Raw genomic sequence first — 21,402 nt, forward strand, 5'->3', positions numbered from 1 at the left:
TTGGTAAACTTCTTCAGTTATTCATCCAGATGAATGTTATTATCATCTCATCAAAGCTCCTGTCTCCACACCCCTACATTACAAAAGCTTCTATTGAATTATTTTATTCTGAACATGCCTCTTTGTTACCTCCCAGAGCTACAATGGCTTTGCTTCTCTCTGAGAAAGTTAGCACTTTGGGGGAAATTTCTTCTACTACCTGAATTATTGGGTCCCTCCCCCTATCTACCCCACCTCCCATAGTTTTTCTGGTTCATTTGTTAGTTGTGAATTTGTTTCTGCTTTTGTCTTTGCCTTTATTCTTTAAGAACTTCTTTAAGTGTTTGGATATCCTTGAATATCACTTCTCTTTTTCTAAGAGTAAGGCCCTACAAAGCTGATGAGATGTTTTTTGTGCATGAGTGGGACTCTTGAGCTTTCTATCTGCAAGTGGCAGAAATCCCTTCCGTGCTGCATAGCTTGTCCTGGCATGAACATGACTTTTCTCTCTGCCCATTGTTCCTTCACCTCCACTAAGTGCACCCACTTGACTCAGAGGCCAGATTCACTCTGAAAAGGAAATGTCCAAGGAGCCCCTCCATCGACAAAGCAGTATCTCCACCTTGGCCAGCCTGGCGTCCTATGCTGGTCCTGTCCAGCCGATCCCTACATGATCAGTATGCACATGTTCTTTGATCAGATCTTGTCCTATTTGTCTCCTCTGTCTCTTGCCTTCTTATAACAGGGGATTCCTAAGATGGTTTTCTTGTATTTTTAAATCTTGAGTTCTTAGACTTTAAACATTTCTTCTTCACATACTTCAGTCTTTCTCAACATCTTTTCCTGCCCCAGCACATCTGAAGGGCATTCAAGCACCCCTCAAGCCAGTGGCTGATTGGGACATTGATTCTAACAGGTGCATAGTGGGGAGGGGTGCAGGAGGAGAGAAAGAGACAAGTTCCCTTTAAAAGGCTTCCTGGTTTGTCTGCTTACACACACATATGCACACATGTTGGGGAGGTCCTTTCTCTGTTCTTTCTTCCTTATTTTGAAATCTTCTTGTTGGGTTTTCTATACAACATTTGCCGCTGAGTCTTCCACAATAATTTTATTTAAACAACCTCAATTTTGCAAGGAAATGATGGAGCAGGAGGAGTGGTACACTGCAGTAATATATTGTTATAACATTTCAGACTCTGCCCTGACATTTTCACCAGTGCCCTGTCACCGTCTTTTGAAATTGTATATACAGGCACACCTCTTTTTATTGAACTTCACTTCATTGCACTTTACAGATAATTGCACTTTTTACAAATTGAAGGTTTGTGGCAACCCTGCATTGAGCAAGTTGATCGGCATCATTTTTCCAACAGCGTATACTCACTTCGTGTCTCTGTGTCACATTTTGGTAATTCTCACAATGTTTCAAACTTTCATTATTATTATGTTTGTCATGGTAATCAGTGATCACCTTTGACGTTACTAGTGTAATTGTTTTGGAGTTTCATAAACAGCACTCATATAAGATGGCAAACTTAATTGATAAATGCTGTGTGTATTCTGACTGCTCAGTCAACCAACTGTTCCCCCAGATCTCTCCATCTTCTTGGGTATCCCTATTCCCTGAGACACAACAGTAATGAAATAAGGCCAGTGAATGACCCTACAGTGGTCTCCCCAGTGTTCAAGTGAAAGAAAGTGCTGCACATCTCTTGCTTTAAATCAAAAACTAGAAATGATTAAGCTTAGTAAGGAAGGCATATCGAAAGCTGAGATAGGCTGAAAGCTAGGCCTCTTGTGCCAAATACCCAAGTTGTAAATGCAAAAGAAAAATTCTTGAAGGAAATTAAAAGTGCACTCCAGTGAACATATGAATGATAAGAAAGTAAAACAGCCTTATTGCTGATATGGAGAAAATCTGAATGGTCTGAATAGAAGATCAAACCAGCCACAACATTCCTTTAAGCCAAAGCCTAGATCCAGAGCAAGGCCCTCAACTCTCTTCAATTGAAGTTGAAGCTGCAGAAGAAAAGTGTGAAGCTAGCAGAAGTTGGTTCATGAAGTTTAAGGAAAGAAGCCTTCTCCCCATAATATAAAAGTGCAAAGCGAAACAGCAAGGGCTGATGAAGAAACTGCAGCAAGTTATCCAGAAGTTCTACCTAAGAACATTGAAAGAGGTGGCTACATTAAACAACAGACTGTTTTGTTTTGTTTTGTTTTGAGATGGAGTCTCGCTCTTTCACCCAGACTGGAGTGCAGTGGCATGATCTCGGCTCACTGCAACCTCTGACTCCCGGGTTCAAGTGATTCTCCTGCCTCAGCCTCCCGTGTAGCTGGGGTTACAGTCACATGCCACCACACCCATCTAATATATGTATTTTTAGTAGAGATGGGGTTTCACCATGTTGGCCAGGCTGGTCTTGAACTCCTGACCTCAAGTGATCCACCCGCCTCGGCCTCCCAAAGTGCTAGGATTATAGGCAAGAGCCACCGCACCCGATCAGAAACAAAAGTTTTTTGATGTAGACCAAACAGTGTTATATTGGAAGAAAATGCCATCTAGGACCTTCATAGCTAGAGAAAGGAAGTCAGTACCTGGCTTCAAAGCTTCAAAGGACAGGCTGTCTCTGTTGTTAGGAGTTAATGCAGCTGGTGACTTTAAGTTGAAGTCAATGTCCACTTACCATTCAGGAAATTCTAGGATCCTTAAGAATTATGCTAAGTCTACTCTGCCTGTGCTTTATAAATGCTATCAAACAGCAACAAAGCCTGAATGACAGCCTATTTATTTATAGCATGGTTTACTGAATATTTTAAGCCCACTCTTGAGACCTACTGCTAAGAAGAAAAAAGATTCCTCAAAATGTTACTGTTCATGGACAATGCACCTGGTCACCCAAGGGCTCTGATGGAGATGTACAAGGAGATTATTGTTGTTTTCATGCCTGCTAACATAATGTCCCTTCTGCAGCCCATGGATCAAGGGGTAATTTCAACTTTCAAGTCTTATTATTTAAGAAATAACATTTTGTAAGGCTATACCTACCTTACAGTCTTCCTGCCTGTCTGATGGATCTGGGCAAAGTAAATTGAAAACCTTCTGGAAAGAGTTCACTATTGTCAATGCCATTAAAAACATTCGTGATTCACGGAAGGAAGTCAATATATCAACATTAACAGGAGTTTGAAAGAAGTTGATTCCAATCCTCATGAGCGACTTTGAGGGGTTCAAGACTTCAGTGGAGGAAGTAACTGCAGATATGGTGGAAATAGCAAGAGAATTAGAATCATAAGTGGAACCTGAAGATGTGAGTGAATTGCTGCCATCTCATGACAAAACTTGAATAGATGGGGAGTTGCTTCTTATGGATGTGCAAAGAACATGGTTTCTTGAGATGGAAACTCCTCCTGGTGAAGATGCTGTGAACATTGTTGAATTGACAAGAAAGGATTTAGAATATTACATAAATTTAGTTGATAAAGCAGTGACAGGGTTGGAGAGGATTGACTCCAATTTTGAAAGAAGTTCTACCGTGGGTAAAATGCTATCAAACAGTATCACAGGCTCCAGAGAAATTTTTCTTAAAAAAAAGAGTCAGTTGATGTGGCACACTTCATTGTTGTCTTCTTTTTTAAAATTGCCACAGCCACACCAACCTTCAGCAACCACCACCTTGATCAGTCAGCAGCCGTCAACATAGGAGCATGCCCCTCCACCAGCAACAAGATTACAGCTCACTCAAGGCTCAGATGATTGTTAGCTTTTTTAGTAATAAAGTATGTTTAAATTATGTACATATTTTAGACATAATTCTATTGCACACTTAATAGACTACAGTGTAGTGTAGCTATAACTTTTATATGCACTGGGAAACCAAGCAATTTGTGTGACACAATTTGCTTTATTACTATATTCACTTTATTTCCGTTATCTGAAATGAAACCCACATTATCTTTGAGGTGTGCCTGTATTTTGTTCAGGAGGGAACTGAGGAAGACACTGTTATCCAGGATAAGCTGCAGTTGTTTCTCCAGTTGTTCTTGAAGGGGGAAAGAGTCTTTGAAGGTCATGTTTGAAACGAGGGTTTGGGATTCTATGAATTTTAGGTATACATGTCCTCTCTTCTCTGCCTCCAGATAATAAGTATACAATCATGTCATCTGCAAACAGAGACAATTTTACTTCCTCTCTTCCTATTTGAATACTTTATTTCTTTCTCTTGCCTGATTGCCCTGGCCAGAGCTTCTAATACTGTATTGAATAGGAGTGGTGAGAGAGGGCATCCCTGTCTTGTGCCAGTTTTCAAAGGAAATGCTTCCAGGTTTTGCTCATTCAGTATGATATTGGCTGTGGGTTTGTCATAAATAGTTTTTATTATTTTGAGATACGTTCCATCAGTACCTAGTTTATTGAGAGATTTTAGCATGAAGCGCTGTTGAATTTTATCGAAGGCCTTTTCTGCATCTATTGAGATAATGATGTGGTTTTTGTCATTGGTTCTGTTTACGCGATGGATTATGTTTACTGATTTGCGTATGTTGAACCAGCCTTGCATCCCGGGGAGGAAGTTGCCTTGATCATGGTGGGTAGCCTTTTTTATGTACTGCTGGATTCGGTTTGCTAGTATTTTATTGAGGATTTTCGCATCGATATTCATCAGGGATATTGATCTAAAATTGTCTTTTTTTGTTGTGTCTCTGCCAGGCTTTGGTATCAGGATGGTGCTGGCCTCATAAAATGAGTTAGGGAGGGGTCCCTCTTTTTCTATTGTTTGGAATAGTTTCAGAAGGAATGGTACCAGCTCCTCTTTGTACCTCTGGTAGAATTCGGCTGTGAATCCGTCTGGTCCTGGGCTTTTTTGGTTGGTAGGCTATTAATTATTGCCTCAATTTCAGAATTTGTTATTGTTCTCTTCTTCCTGGTTTAGTCTTGGGAGGGTGTATGTGTCCAGGAATTTATCCATTTCTTCTAGGTTTTCTAGTTTATTTGCATAGAGGTGTTTATGGTATTCACTGATGGTAGTTTGTATTTCTGTGGGATCGGTGGTAATATCCCCTTTATCATTTTTTGTTACATCTATTTGATTCTTCTCTCTTTTCTTCTTGATTAGTCTGGCTAGTGGGCTATCTATTTTGTTGATCTTTTCAAAAAACCAGCTCCTGGATTCACCGATTTTTTGAAGGGTTTTTGTGTCTCTATCTCCTTCAGTTCTGCTCTGATCTTAGTTATTTCTTGTCTTGTGCTAGCTTTTGAATGTGTTTGCTCTTGCTTCTCTAGTTCTTTTAATTGTGATGTTAGAGTGTCAATTTTAGATCTTCCCTGCTTTCTCTTGTGGGCATTTAGTGCTATAAATTTTCCTCTAAACACTGCCTCCAGATAATAAAGAACTACTTAGAATAAGTGACTTCTTATAAAATGTCAGTGTTCAGTCTCTTCTTTTTTACAGTAATGAACTGGTATTTCCTTTATACATCTTTGGATTTATTCTGATTTCTTGTGAAAGAGAAAACAGGGAGCCCAACTATTAACTGCAAGGAAAACCAGTTTTCATTAAATGGTGACCTAGACGAATTCCTAATATCATATGCTTTATTCTTTGCAGAAAACGGCTTATGGTTTGATTTTTTTCAAAAAATGCTGGCTACTTAGCCCTCCTTTGACATCTGTTTGGTTTGCCTTCATACGTTGGGAGTATGACATGCTATATTTGGCCTTTGGGCTTCTCAAGTTTAAAAACATGCACTTCATTATATCTGCAATGGATAGTTTGATAGAGTGATGAATATGCTGTTCCATTTTACTGTTCTCTAAGATTACTGTGGAACCATGATTATTGAAGGAGAGGAAGCTCCAGTTGCCTACACATTGGATGATACCAAACCTGAAGGCAACTATGCCGCCATAATGGGGTAAGGCACAATTATGGTGTTGTGGTTGCTATTCAGTGTTGACAAGGTAATCACATACTATTAACAAATGTGCCCCAAACTTTGTTAAGTGATTTTTTTTACCCAGTGGCACTATTTTTCAAATTCAGCAGTATAAAAATTATTACTGGTTCTTTTCTAAATAATATCTTCCAATGAATAAATATCTAGGTAGGAAGCAGAATACCAATAATATTTTTAAATTTTTGTGTTAATTTTCTATTAGTATTTAGTGTTGGGGGTAGAAACATTTTGGCGACCCATCTTTTGTTGAAGGCATGATAAAAAGACCTGACTTGGGGTGTTTTACTAAGAGACTTCTTATGGAGGCTGTGTGGGCATCCATGTTACTTAAGTGGGATGCTGAGATTTCTGAGTCTCAGTAGAGAAGAGCCAAGACCAGCCTAGTCTTCAGCTTTCCAGGGAAGACCAGCACATGGGAAGGGAAGACCAGGATGTCCTGTCCCAGAGAGATGGTGACCTGGAGTATCCAAAATTAAGATGAGCCCTAGGACATGTATGAGTTTATCTCAGAGAGAGCCAATAGTCAGAACAGGGAGATCAAAGCCAATTGTAAGTTGAAGGCGATCATGGAACTAGAAATTGAGATGGAAATTGAGAAGATTGGGTGCTAGGGAGACACCACTGTGGAGACAAAACCAAAGAGCAAAGACTGGATGAAATTGAAAAGGCTCAGACATAGCCTTAAGTGGGCATTTGAGGCCCAAGGATTATTCTTATTGACCACCAGCTGGGTGAGGGGAAGTGGGTCAGCCATAGTGTTATCCAAGGCAAAAATTATGGCCAGTTATCTACTTTTAGTCGCTTGACTCCTTGAAGTTAGAAAGTGCTCTTCAGTGTCAGAAATTTGGCATGTAAATCAAAAACTTTGAACGTAAGATAAATTAGTATATAGTTTGTTTCTTTTGGTAGACTTTTAACTGTGTAAACTGGGCACATGTGTAGCTACAAAAATGAGGCTAGGATGAAAGCAACCATTAATTTCTCCCCTTTTTCTTGTTTGTATGTTTTAGATTTATCCTGGCCCACAAAGCCAGAAAACTGGCACGTCTCACCAAAGAGGAAAGGTAACAAAAAAGTGTTGCTGCTTTTGTTTCTTCCTTCCTTTCCCCCGACTCTGTCCCTCCCTCCCTTTTCTCCTTCTTTCCTTCTTTTCTACCTACTTGCCTGCCTTTCATTTTTACTTAACTTTTTTTTTTTTTTTTTTTTTTTTTTTTTTTTTTTTTTTTTTTTTTTTTTTTTTTGAGACGGAGTCTCGCTCTGTCGCCCAGGCTGGAGTGCAGTGGCCGGATCTCAGCTCACTGCAAGCTCCGCCTCCCGGGTTCACGCCATTCTCCTGCCTCAGCCTCCCGAGTAGCTGGGACTACAGGCGCCCGCCAGGTCGCCCGGCTAGTTTTTTGTATTTTTAGTAGAGACGGGGTTTCACCATGTTAGCCAGGATGGTCTCGATCTCCTGACCTCGTGATCCGCCCGTCTCGGCCTCCCAAAGTGCTGGGATTACAGGCTTGAGCCACCGCGCCCGGCTTTACTTAACTTTTTAACTTACAGACTGCCTAATTATATGTGTATTGCCAATGCCACTTGTTTGCTATGTTAACTATAAGGGTCTTGTTGTAAAAGACATAGTGCTGATAACTTAAGAACCAAAGTTTTCAAATTAATATTTATTGAGTTTATTGTACGTAAGACACCATGCTAGGGGCTATGGAGAATATGAAAATGGATATAACCCAGGGACTGAAAATTTGCTTGTGAAGGAGATAAACCAGGTAGAAAAATTACTGTGTTGTGGGGAAGTCTGCTGTACATAGTACATGAATGATGCATAACAATTATGGACTATAGGTACAAAGGGACTAATTTCTCTGGAGGTGGCACTTTTTTCTTGCAATTAGTGTTCACCACTGCCAATTATTTATTCCCACACCACTGCTAATAATCTATTTACCAGGAAAGAACTCCTGAATTATATTATGATGCATGCTTTCCGATTCCATCAGGGTTCTCCTCCATGACCAATGTTACCTCTGCACATGGCCAGGGCTGTAGCGGTCTGCCTGGTCCTCTTCCCTAGAAATGTCCCCACTAGAATATAAGATCATGAAGGTAGGATGTTTTGTCTGATTGGCTCACTGCTGGGTTTCCAATGCCTGGAACAAATCTTTTCACACTTTGCCTTTTGATCCTGTTTATGGGTTATTCATTTTATACTATAATAAAATTTTATCTTTTTATGTAGTTAAATTTATCCATTTTAAAACCATGGTTTCTGAATATCTATCATGCATAGAAAAGACTTTCTCATTCCAAGATAATTTTTTTAGAAATCACCCATTCTTCCATTTGTTTTATGGTTTCACCTGTTAAATGTAAATCTTTGATCCTTCTGAAATATATTTTGGTGTAAGAAAATAATGTAAGCATCCAACTTTATTTCTTTCATGGGCAGCTATTTGTCCCAGTGCCATTTCATTGAAAAATGTCTTTTCCCTGTGGGCTTAAAATGTCCACCTTTATGAATTCTAAATTTCCTTATATATTTGGTTCTACTTCTGTACTTATTTCTTTGCTGTTTCTAGCCATTCCTCTGCTTGCAGCAATTTACTTCATTCGTATAAAAACAAAGAAAAAGACAGAGAGAAGGAAGAGAGGGAAGGAGAAGAACTTAGTCATTTTCATAAACATTTGTTTCATAAACATTTTGTTCACAAACAAAAGGGCTCCCGGATTTAAAATAATAAAATAATACCATAATTCAGGCAATGCATCACTTTACTTTCTTGAAGACTTACCAGCAATCCTGTGTGATTAATATTTGTGACCTCAAAGATTTAAGACATCTGAAATGGAACAAAATGCCTTGTTTTAAAAAATTAAAATGAAATGTTGGAGTGAAATCAATGGCTCATGGAGTCTTTTTTATGAGGGGATAAATGCCTCTTTCCCACTTTTTCTTTCCTTCCCTTCTTTCCTTTATTTTCACTTTTGCCTCTTTTCATTCACAGGTTGAAGAAACTTTGTGAACTCTATGCCAAGGTTCTGGGTTCCCCAGAAGCTCTGGAGGTAAGGCTGCTTCCCAACCCTATACTAAGGGTGAGAGATCTTTCTTTGTCCCCAAGGGGCTAGCAGGGATAGGTTGATGCAAGTTGGGGTCCTGAAGTTCATGTTTTTCCCAATATATTTGGAGAGGCATCTACATAGGACTGGTCAATTTACAAGTGGTTCCAGAGAGTGTGGGTCCTGGCTGTGCTGGTGGCAGGTCAGGGACCTTGCAACATGCTATGGTTTAGGTGATGCTACATTGTCCCTGAATTCAGAGTTTCTTCTTGGAAGAGGGCATTGGGTCACTCTGCTTCCAGTTCTGTTAGGAGGGTAAAAGAGGGGAGCTTCTGCTACCCATAGGAAGATCCTAGATCCCGGTAGCCAGGATGGGGATGAAAAGGACTTTTTCCCCTCTTTGGTGATTTTTTTTTTTTTTATATTGAAGATTTTTTTTTTATTATACTTTAACTTCTAGGGTACATGTGCACAACGTGCAGGTTTGTTACATATGTATACTTGTGCCATGTTGGTGTGCTGCACCCATCAACTCGTCAGCACCCATCAATTCATCATTTATATCAGGTATAACTCCCAATGCAATCCCTCCCCCCTCCCCCCTCCCCATGATAGGCCCCAGTGTGTGATGTTCCCCTTCCCGAGTCCAAGTGATCTCATTGTTCAGTTCCCACCTATGAGTGAGAACATGCGGTGTTTGGTTTTCTGTTCTTGCGATAGTTTGCTAAGAATGATGGTTTCCAGCTGCATCCATGTCCCTACAAAGGACGCAAACTCATCCTTTTTTATGGCTGCATAATATTCCATGGTGTATATGTGCCACATTTTCTTAATCCAGTCTGTCACAGATGGACATTTGGGTTGATTCCAAGTCTTTGCTATTGTGAATAGTGCCACAATAACCATACGTGTGCATGTGTCTTTATAGCAGCATGATTTATAATCCTTTTGGTATATACCCAGTAGTGGGATGGCTGGGTCATATGGTACATCTAGTTCTAGATCCTTGAGGAATCGCCATACTGTTTTCCATAATGGTTGAACTAGTTTACAATCCCACCAACAGTGTAAAAGTGTTCCTATTTCTCCACATCCTCTCCAGCACCTGTTGTTGCCTGACTTTAATGATTGCCATTCTAACTGGTGTGAGATGGTATCTCATTGTGATTTTGATTTGCATTTCTCTGATGGCCAGTGATGATGAGCATTTTTTCATGTGTCTGTTGGCTGTATGAATGTCTTCTTTTGAGAAATGTCTTTTCATATCCTTTGCCCGCTTTTTGATGGGGTTGTTTGTTTTTTTCTTGTAAATTTGTTTGAGTTCTTTGTAGATTCTGGATATTAGCCCTTTGTCAGATGAGTAGATTGCAAAAATTTTCTCCCATTCTGTAGGTTGCCTGTTCACTCTGATGGTAGTTTCTTTTGCTGTGCAGAAGCTCTTTAGTTTAATCATATCCCATTTGTCAATTTTGGCTTTTGCTGCCATTGCTTTTGGTGTTTTAGACATGAAGTCCTTGCCCATGCCTATGTCCTGAATGGTACTACCTAGGTTTTCTTCTAGGGTTTTTATGGTATTAGGTCTAACATTTAAGTCTCTAATCCATCTTGAATTAATTTTCATATAAGGAGTAAGGAAAAGATCCAGTTTCAGCTTTCTACTTATGGCTAGCCAATTTTCCCAGCACCATTTATTAAATAGGGAGTCCTTTCCCCATTTCTTGTTTCTCTCAGGTTTGTCAAAGATCAGATGGCTGTAGATGTGTGGTATTATTTCTGAGGACTCTGTTCTGTTCCATTGGTCTATATCTCTGTTTTGGTACCAGTACCATGCTGTTTTGGTTACTGTAGCCTTGTAGTATAGTTTGAAGTCAGGTAGCGTGATGCCTCCAGCTTTGTTCTTTTGACTTAGGATTGTCTTGGCAATGCGGGCTCTTTTTTGGTTCCATATGAACTTTAAAGCCGTTTTTTCCAGTTCTGTGAAGAAACTCATTGGTAGCTTGATGGGGATGGCATTGAATCTATAAATAACCTTGGGCAGTATGGCCATTTTCACGATATTGATTCTTCCTATCCATGAACATGGTATGTTCTTCCATTTGTTAGTGTCCTCTTTTATTTCACTGAGCAGTGGTTTGTAGTTCTCCTTGAAGAGGTCCTTTACATCCCTTGTAAGTTGGATTCCTAGGTATTTGATTCTCTTTGAAGCAATTGTGAATGGAAGTTCATTCATGATTTGGCTCTCTGTTTGTCTGTTACTGGTGTATAAGAATGCTTGTGATTTTTGCACATTGATTTTGTATCCTGAGACTTTGCTGAAGTTGCTTATCAGCTTAAGGAGATTTTGGGCTGAGACAATGGGGTTTTCTAAATATACAATCATGTCATCTGCAAACAGGGACAATTTGACTTCTTCTTTTCCTAACTGGATACCCGTGATTTCTTTCTCTTGCCTGATTGCCCTAGCCAGAACTTCCAAGACTATGTTGAATAGGAGTGGTGAGAGAGGGCATCCCTGTCTTGTGCCAGTTTTCAAAGGGAAGTTTCCAGTTTTTGCCCATTCAGTATGATATTGGCTGTGCGTTTGTCATAAATAGCTCTTATTATTTTGAGGTACATTCCATCAATACCGAATTTATTGAGCGTTTTTAGCATGAAGGGCTGTTGAATTTTGTCAAAAGCCTTTTCTGCAGCTATTGAGATAATCATGTGGTTCTTGTCTTTGGTTTTGTTTATATGCTGGATTACGTTTATTGATTTGCGAATGTTGAACCAGCCTTGCATCCCAGGGATGAAGCTCACTTGACCATGGTGGATAAGCTTTTGGATGTGCTGCTGAATCTGGTTTGCCAGTATTTTATTGAGGATTTTTGCATTGATGTTCATCAGGGATATTGGTCTAAAATTTTCTTTTTTTGTTGTGTCTCTGCCAGGCTTTGGTATCAGGATGATGTTGGCCTCATAAAATGAGTTAGGGAGGATTCCCTCTTTTTCAATTGATTGGAATAGTTTCAGAAGGAGTGGTACCAGCTCCTCTTTGTACCTCTGGTAGAATTCAGCTGTGAATCCATCTGGTCCTGGACTTTTTTTGGTTGGTAGGCTATTAATTATTGCCTCAATTTCAGAGCCTGCTATTGGTCTATTCAGGGATTCAACTTCTTCCTGGTTTAGTCTTGGAAGAGTGTAAGTGTCCAGGAAATTATCCATTTCTTCTAGATTTTCTAGTTGATTTGCGTAGAGGTGTTTATAGTATTCTCTGATGGTAGTTTGTATTTCTGTGGGGTCCGTGGTGATATCCCCTTTATCATTTTTTATTGCGTCTATTTGATTCTTCTCTCTTTTCTTTTTTATTAGTCTTGCTAGCGGTCTGTCAATTTTGTTGATTTTTTCAAAAAACCAACTCCTGGATTCATTGATTTTTTGGAGGGTTTTTTTGTGTCTCTATCTCCTTCAGTTCTGCTCTGATCTTAGTTATTTCTTGCCTTCTGCTAGCTTTTGAATGTGTTTGCTCTTGCTTCTCCAGTTCTTTTAATTGTGATGTTAAAGTGTCAATTTTAGATCTTTCCAGCTTTCTCTTGTGGGCATTTAGTGCTATAAATTTCCCTGTACACACTGCTTTAAATGTGTCCCAGAGATTCTGGTATGTTGTATCTTTGTTCTCATTGGTTTCAAAGAACATCTTTATTTCTGCCTTCATTTCGTTAGGTACCCAGTAGTCATTCAGGAGCAGGTTGTTCAGTTTCCATGTAGTTGAGCAGTTTTGACTGAGTTTCTTAGTCCTGAGTTCTAGTTTGATTGCACTGTGGTCTGAGAGACAGTTTGTTATAATTTCTGTTCTTTTACATTTGCTAAGGAGTGCTTTACTTCCAATTATGTGGTCAATTTTGGAATAAGTGCGATGTGGTGCTGAGAAGAATGTATACTCTGTTGATTTGGGGTGGAGAGTTCTATATATGTCTGTTAGGTCCGCTTGGTGCAGAGATGAGTTCAATTCCTGGATATCCTTGTTAACTTTCTGTCTCGTTGATCTAATGTTGACAGTGGAGTGTTGAAGTCTCCCATTATTATTGTATGGGAGTCTAAGTCTCTGTGTAAGTCTCTAAGGACTTGCTTTATGAATTTGGGTGCTCCTGTATTGGGTGCATATATATTTAGGATAGTTAGCTCTTCCTGTTGAATTGATCCCTTTACCATTATGTAATAGCCTTCTTTGTCTCTTTTGATCTTTGATGCTTTAAAGTCTATTTTATCAGAGACTAGGATTGCAACCCCTGCTTTTTTTTTTTTGTTCTCCATTTGCTTGGTAGATCTTCCTCCATCCCTTTATTTTGAGCCTATGTATGTCTCTGCATGTGAGATGGGTCTCCTGAATACAGCAGACTGATGGGTCTTGACTCTTTATCCAGTTTTCCAGTCTGTGTCTTTTAATTGGAGCATTTAGTCCATTAACATTTAAGGTTAATATTGTTATGTGTGAACTTGATCCTGCCATTGTGATATTAACTGGTTTTTTTGCTCGTTAGTTGATGCAGTTTCTTCCTAGCCTCGATGGTCTTTACATTTTGGCATGTTTTTGCAGTGGCTGGTACCGGTTGTTCCTTTCCATGTTTAGGGCTTCCTTCAGGGTCTCTTGTAAGGCAGGCCTGGTGGTGACAAAATCTCTAAGCATTTGCTTATCTGTAAAGGATTTTATTTCTCCTTCACTTATGAAACTTAGTTTGGCTGGATATGAAATTCTGGGTTTAAAATTCTTTTCTTTAAGAATGTTGAATATTGGCCCCCACTCTCTTCTGGCTTGTAGAGTTTCTGCCGAGAGGTCTGCTGTTAGTCTGATGGGCTTCCCTTTGTGGGTAACCCAACCTTTCTCTCTGGCTGCCCTTCAGATTTTTTCCTTCATTTCAACTTTGGTGAATCTGGCAATTATGTGTCTTGGAGTTGCTCTTCTCGAGGAGTATCTTTGTGGTGTTCTCTGTATTTCCTGAATTTGAATGTTGGCCTGCCCTACTAGGTTGGGGAAGTTCTCCTGGATGATATCCTGAAGAGTGTTTTCCAACTTGGTTCCATTTTCCCCTTCACTTTCAGGCACCCCAATCAGACGTAGATTTGGTCTTTTTACATAATCCCATACTTCTTGCAGGCTTTGTTCATTTCTTTTTCTTCTTTTTTCTTTTGGTTTCTCTTCTCGCTTCATTTCATTCATTTGATCCTCAATCGCTGATACTCTTTCTTCCAGTTGATCAAGTCGGTTACTGAAGCTTGTGGATTTGTCACGTATTTCTTGTGTCATGGTTTTCATCTCTGTCATTTCATTTATGACCTTCTCTGCATTAATTATTCTAGCTATCAATTCTTCCACTCTTTTTTCAAGATTTTTAGTTTCTTTGCGCTGGGTACGTAATTCCTCCTTTAGCTCTGAGAAGTTTGATGGACTGAAGCCTTCTTCTCTCATCTCGTCAAAGTCATTCTCTGACCAGCTTTGATCCATTGCTGGCGATGAGCTGCGCTCCTTTGCAGGGGGAGATGCGCTCTTATTTTTTGAATTTCCAGCTTTTCTGCCCTGCTTCTTCCCCGTCTTTGTGGTTTTATCTGCCTCTGTTCTTTGATGATGGTGACGTACTGATGGGGTTTTGGTATAGGTGTTCTTCCTGTTTGATAGTTTTCCTTCTAATAGTCAGGACCCTCAGCTGTAGGTCTGTTTGGAGATTGCTTGAGGTCCACTCCAGACCCTGTTTGCCTGGGTATCAGCAGCAGAGGTTGCAGAAGATAGAATATTGCTGAACAGCGAGTGTACCTGTCTGATTCTTACTTTGGAAGCTTCCTCTCAGGGGTGTACTCCACCCTGTGAGGTGTGGGGTGTCAGACTGGCCCTAGTGGGGGATGTCTCCCAGTTAGGCTACTCAGGGGTCAGGGACCCACTTGAGCAGGCAGTCTATCCGTTCTCAGATCTCAACCTCCGTGTTGGGTGATCCACTGCTCTCTTCAAAGCTGTCAGACAGAGTCGTTCGGGTCTGCACAGGCCTCTGCTGCTTCCCCTGTTGTTTTTTAGCTGTGCCCTGTCCCCAGAGGTGGAGTCTACAGAGACAGGCAGGTTTCCTTGAGCTTCTGTGAGCTCCACCCAGTTCGAGCTTCCCAGCGGCTTCGTTTACCTACTTAAGCCTCAGCAATGGCGGGCGCCCCTCCCCCAGCCTCGCTGCTGCCTTGCGGTTAGATCGGAGACTGCTGTGCTAGCAATGAGGGAGGCTCCGTGGCCGTGGGACCCTCCCGGCCAGGTGTGGGTATAATCTCCTGGTGTGCCCGTTTGCTTAAAGCACAGTATTGGGGTGGGAATTACCCGATTTTCCAGGTGTTGTGTGTCTCAGTTCGCCTGGCTAGGTAAAGGGATTCCCTTCCCCCTTGCGCTTCCCAAGTGAGGCAATGCCTTGCCCTGCTTCAGCTCTCGCTGGTCGGGCTGCAGCAGCTGACCAGCACCGATTGTCCGGCACTCCCCAGGGAGATGACCCCAGTACCTCAGTTGAAAATGCTGAAATCACCAGTCTTCTGTGTCGCTCGCGCCGGGAGTTGGAGACTGGAGCTGTTCCTATTCGGCCATCTTGCTCTGTCTGTAGTTTCAGCTACTCGGGAGGCTTAGAATCACTTGAACCCAGGAGGCGGAGCTTGCAGTGCCAGTGATCTTATAAAAAGGGCAGAGTCTCACTCCTGTACATAAACCTATACCTACCCCATCCCCCACAGTTAAAAAATAAGATTACCTGCCCCCACTCCTACATGGCCCCTTTTCTGCCTTGTTTTACCCTTGAACATGAGAGATGTAAAGAAGACAGGCTGTTTGTCTGTCTGCCAGTTGAGTTTTCTAGACACCTTTGGAAGTAGCCTGAAAAAAATGGTGATCTTCAAATGAATCAAGTAGAACTCTAAGGTGGTTAAAGGTGGGATGGGGGCAGGGTCGGGGGCATTTGGTGACAGTCAGAGGGCCCAAAGTACTCATAACAATTACCCATAATCACCTCCCTTATCAATATTTAAAATGATGAATTGGCATTCTCATGACATTCATCAGACTGTTAAGTTTTTAATATTTTGACATAGACTATGCCACCTTTTGAAAGTGATTATTAAATCCAGTTATCTGTGAAGCATTTGAAGACAATGGAGACCAATGTACAAATGAGCAGTTAATGCATGAGAAAAGTCTAATGAGGAGGCTGAGAATGTTTAACTTGTTAAGCCTCTTAAATCCAAATCTCTGTAGTATATACCACAGTCTAGTTGAGCAGCTACATGACTTAGCCCTATTACTCTAACACTTACTTTGCTTAGCTTTGGAGTGACTTGCTTCCTCCTGGTCAAGTTGTTGTGTCTTTCAAATTTGTCATTTTTGTTCACTATTTTAAAGTAAAATTCTCTCCCTCCCTCCTTGCCCCACCATTGCAGATCTTCTGTACTTGATACAGGCAAAACACATGCTCTTGATGTTTCTTGGAATTGTTTCTCAGCAAATAAACTAGAACAATCAGGGAAACAATATGAATGAGGAATATGCTTTGCTTTGCTTTGCTTTTTTTTTTTTTTTTTTTTTGCTTTCATATACCATTTAGCAAGTTTAAGTATAGGCATAGCCTCCAGGCTCAAGGATATTGAGTAAAGTATCAAAACAAAAAATACAGTATATACTCACTAAAAAAAGCACTTAACATCTGTTAAAAATTATTAGTTTTCTGTTTAAAAATGCCATTCAATGGTAGAGGTTTGGAGAATAAAGAGTGTGGAGTTGATTTAAAAAAAAAAAAAAAAAGCCATTCAAGAGATTTCACCCTGGTAGGTATTCAAGCTTTCTGAAGTTGCATTCTGAGACACTCCCAGGCTAAAGCAGTTTGTTAATTGAAGTTCCTCCAACAACTCGTGAGATGGGAGTTTGGGGAACTTCAGTTGGAGAGGAAAGCGTTTGTCCTCATGTTTTGAAAAAGGCTGATCATTTTTCATTTGAGAAAGTCTCTTTTCCTAATAAGGGTGTGGATGATTAATTCCTGATGATAAAAATAAGTTGGTCCTATTCTTGTTTGCTCTTGGCATGGAGAGGGCCACTTGTTTTATTTTTGCTTTGGTGTCTATTTTGTGGAAGGAAGAAATTCCTGGGAACAAGACACAGTGAAAGATAAAGTCCACCCTTTCTTCTCATTGGTTGCAGACAGCCAGAGAAGCTTGCTTAGGAGGTGGATGTAGCCGTCAGGTGCTAGGGGATGTAGCATGGTGATACCACAGAAGACCTGGAGCCACTTAACCCATCAGGCAGAACCTCATAATCATGCTTTGTAAATAGGATGCCTTACAAATGACTGTCTGAAGTAAGCTGTGTGATTGCAATTATTTTAAACAAAATATTTTTCAAAATCTCTCTTTAAAACAAACATTGTTTTCTTAAAACTTGCTACGTTGATTTTATCTTTTTGAAGTAATGCTTAATGATAAACCTTCTGTTTGGTTACTTTAAAAAAGCATTTGAGCTTTACAAAGTCTTGGCCAGTTTTGCCTGTTCGTGGCAAAAACAAGTTTTTCAGACCAATGGTCCTTTACAAATACCACCATCAACAGAAGTGCTTGCCTGCCACAAAAACGTGTTTGTCTGTTCAGCTTCCCTCAAGAAAGCTCACCTCCACCAAAACATGAACCTGATAATCCTTTTTCTTCAACAGACATATTTTTCTGCCCTTTTTTCCTATGCAGCCACTCCAGTAAACATAAATCCTTTTAAAAACTTTTCTTGAAACCATCAGGCACTAAAACTTTTTCATAGGTAAGACCAAGGTAAAAATGGAATTAGACTATTGCAACTTATGAACAAGACTTAAGATATGAAGAAACCAAATGAAAAAAAAAATCTAAAATCTGAATTTCTTAGAAGCTTATTACCTATGACATTTACCTGCCCAAAGACATACCTTTTAAAACATCAGGATAATGCAACTCTATTTCCGAAATACATTGGTTTGACAATACAAAGCCTACTAAACTGTTCGATTTATTCTAGGTTAGATAGCTTTCTCTGTGTCTCCTTCAAGTTTTTGTCGCTCTGTCTTGCAGCCAGTGCATTATGAAGAAAAGAACTGGTGTGAGGAGCAGTACTCCGGGGGCTGCTACACAACTTACTTCCCCCCTGGGATCCTGACTCAATATGGAAGGTAGAGTAAAAGCGTGCTAAGCTGTGACTGAAATCCCCTGCACCTGAATCCAAACCCTAAATAGGTTCAGGTAGCTCTTCTCCCTTGTTTCTTATAAATACAAAAAAAAAAAAAAAAATCCCCCAATTTCCTTTGTATCTTATGAATGAAATTGTTTATCTTATGAATGAAATCATGGATCTTATGAATGAAATCATTATAATTATATATACACCATGGTGCTGCTTTTCAATTTTAATTTTTCTGGAAGGGCAATTCCAATCAATATAACCATAGAAGGTTTCAGCATAAGAATAGCATTTTACCCCATTCTTCATGATGTGATTATTACACATTGCGTGCCTGTATCAAAACACATCATGTAACCCATAAATATATACACCTACTGTGTACCCGTAAAAATTAAAAATCAAAAAAGAGTAGCATTTTAGGAAGTCCAAGGGTCACCCACAGTCTCAGAAAAAGTGTCCTTATACTGAGTTAGGACTCAGTAAAACTTCCTCAAATGCCACTGTACAACTGCCAACATGGGGACAAAATTATAAAAACAAAATGAGTTCTAGACTGGGCATGAAGAGACTTTGGTCCCAGCTCTGATTCTACCAATAACCAACTTTTTCATGCCAAACAGGTCACTTCTCCTTTCTGAACCTCACTTTCTTAGCAAGTGAATGGGAAAGGACAAAATGATGTACAGTGAGCAATAATCAGGATGCTCAAGAAAGTATGAATTGTTTTTATTTTTTTATCCTAATCCTTAGATGCTGGGAAGTGTGAGTTATTTTTTAACATCCTTATTGAGACATAATACACATACCATACAATTCACCTATTCAAAACGGTGCACAGTTCAATGGCTTTTAGCATTCACAGTATTATACGTACAAGTATGTTGTTGTTTAATTTATTTGATGACAATAAATGAACTAATAATATAGCAGGGATTTTTATGACAATCATAATATTACTAAACCAAGCAATTATTTAATGCCAAAACCTTAATCTAAACAGAATGAGAAATGTAAACTAATGAGTCAAAGACTGTTGAAAGTATGCAGCAAACAGAGGGGGTAAGTGGAAATGGCTAATCAATCTGTCCATGAAAACTGGTCAAATAAGGATTAAAACCTGCTTATCAGAAGATACATAATAACTTTGGTTAGCACTTTCTTTACCTGCTTGAAGATGGCAAAATATTATCCAAGAGAACATTCTGGGGCCAAAGGGCAGCACCTGATAAGCTGCTGGGTCTTTAAGTTAATTTTTAGATATGTTGACTGTATTAGTCCTTTTTCACGCTGCCGATAAAGACATACCTGAGATGGGCAATTTACAAAAGAAAGAGGTTTATTGGACTTACAGTTCCACATGGCTGGAGAAGCTTCACAATCATGGCGAAAGGCAAGGAGGAGCAAGTCACATCTTATGTCGATGGCAGCAGGCAAAGAGAGAGCTTGTGCAAAGAAACTCCCATTTTTAAAACCAGGTCTTGTGAGATCCATTCATTATCACGAGAACAGCACAGGAAAGACCCGCGCCCATGATTCACTCATCCTCCAACGGGTCCCTCCCACAACACATGGGAATTATGGGAGCTACAATATGAGATTTGGGTGGGGACACAGAGCCAAACCGTATCACTGAGTGTAGAATATGTCAATGGTATTTGTTTCAGTCTGCGTTTATTGGGCTAAGTGCCAACCATTTGCCAAGCACTGTGCTGAAAACTTCAATACCAAGGACAGCCTCCCTGCTGAGAAGGAGCTGACAGTGTTGAAGGCTAGGGTGGGGATGGGGAGAGGACATGACATCTAAAATTGACTCTATAGTACTGACATATGTCCCTGGGAGGGAATAAGGATAAAAGAGGGCACTACTGTATCACCACTCAGAATGTTACCACTGAGGTAAATGCTGTAATACAGGGGCATAGAGATACCACTGGGAAACACTGAGGCACAGGCTAGCCTTACTTAGAGAAATCTGAGAAGGCTTCATAGTGCACATACCACCTGAGGGTTGTAGGAGGCAGAGAAAGGCTATTGGGGATGCAGTCTATGCAGATGGAATGGTATGAGGAAAACGCTAGGATCCCACAGGTTTCTAGAAGGTCTGGGGAAGAACTTTGCATGGATGGTGTATTAGGCCATTCTTGCATTGCCTAAAATAAATACTTGAGTCTGGGGAACTTATAAAGAAAAAAGGTTTAATTGGCTCACAGTTCTGCAGGCTATACAAGCATGGTGCTGGCATCTGCTCAGTTTCTGGTGAAGCCTCAGGGAGCTCACAATCATGGCAGAAGCCAGAGTGAGAACAGGCAAGTCACATGGCGAAAGCAGGAACAAGCAAGTGTGGTGGGGAGAGGTGCCATACACTCTTATGTGACCAGATCTTGCGAGAACTCACTATCATGAAGAAGGCACCAAGCCATGAGGGATCCGCCCCCATGATCCAAACACCTCCCACCAGGCCCCACCTCAAGCATTGGGAATTACAATTCTACATGAGATTTGGGCGGGGACAAATATCAAAATTCTGTCAGATGGGCTATGGGTGATATTAGGGACAGAATGGAGAATCAGACCAAAGAGGGAGGAAGGGCCCTTTGCCCTATATGACACATTCAGGAATACAAAACTTGATATTTCAACAGAGAACAGCTATCACTGCATTACTTTTGTTTTTGGCTTTGTTTTAAATCAGAAGTGTGATATGATTCGATTTCTGACCACAGAGTGGTGAGTTTTATGCTCAATTTCATGAAGAGTGTCAGGAAAATACCTTTTGGTTTGGGGAGCAAAGAGGACACTTACCTGAACTGGCCTGATCCTGACCACGTGAGAGAAGCAAGATAAATCCCATCATATCTGGCATTGGTGGTGATACAGTAATGCCTTCTTTTATCTTTATTCCTTCCCAGGGATATATGTAAGGCTTCCTATAACTACCTTCAATTCGTAGGGTAGACTCTAAGGCACAACTTAGCTTAACATAACTCCCAGCTTGAACAGAGACTACCTGCCCAGACAACTTCTCTTGACTCTTCAGGGCCATGGCATTTAAGATATTGCAATAAGTTTTATATTCAGAGCCCTGGAAGTTCACAGTACATGTTCTAAAGGAAGAGAGAAGACAGAATTAACAGTACAACTTGGTAAAGAACTAAATGTACATTTCTCAAGAAATTTTTCTTCTGGATAGAGTGAAAAAATGATTGTCGTGATTATGCAGTAAAACTCATAAG

At 40.2% G+C, this 21,402-nt stretch overlaps 1 protein-coding gene across 1 annotated transcript in view; it reads left to right on the plus strand.

The window, feature by feature from the left end:
- MAOB (monoamine oxidase B) overlaps positions 1 to 21,402 on the plus strand; it is a 124,294-nt gene that overhangs the window by 97,542 nt on the left and 5,350 nt on the right. The window contains exons 9-12 of the mRNA XM_010352846.1: positions 5,793 to 5,889; positions 6,942 to 6,995; positions 8,934 to 8,991; positions 18,061 to 18,158. Coding sequence (XP_010351148.1) covers positions 5,793 to 5,889; positions 6,942 to 6,995; positions 8,934 to 8,991; positions 18,061 to 18,158 — 307 coding nt within the window. The remainder of the gene's footprint in view (positions 1 to 5,792; positions 5,890 to 6,941; positions 6,996 to 8,933; positions 8,992 to 18,060; positions 18,159 to 21,402) is intronic.

The sequence above is a fragment of the Rhinopithecus roxellana genome, chromosome 7 (assembly GCF_007565055.1).
Source record: "Rhinopithecus roxellana isolate Shanxi Qingling chromosome 7, ASM756505v1, whole genome shotgun sequence".
Classification (NCBI taxonomy): Eukaryota; Metazoa; Chordata; class Mammalia; order Primates; family Cercopithecidae; genus Rhinopithecus; species Rhinopithecus roxellana.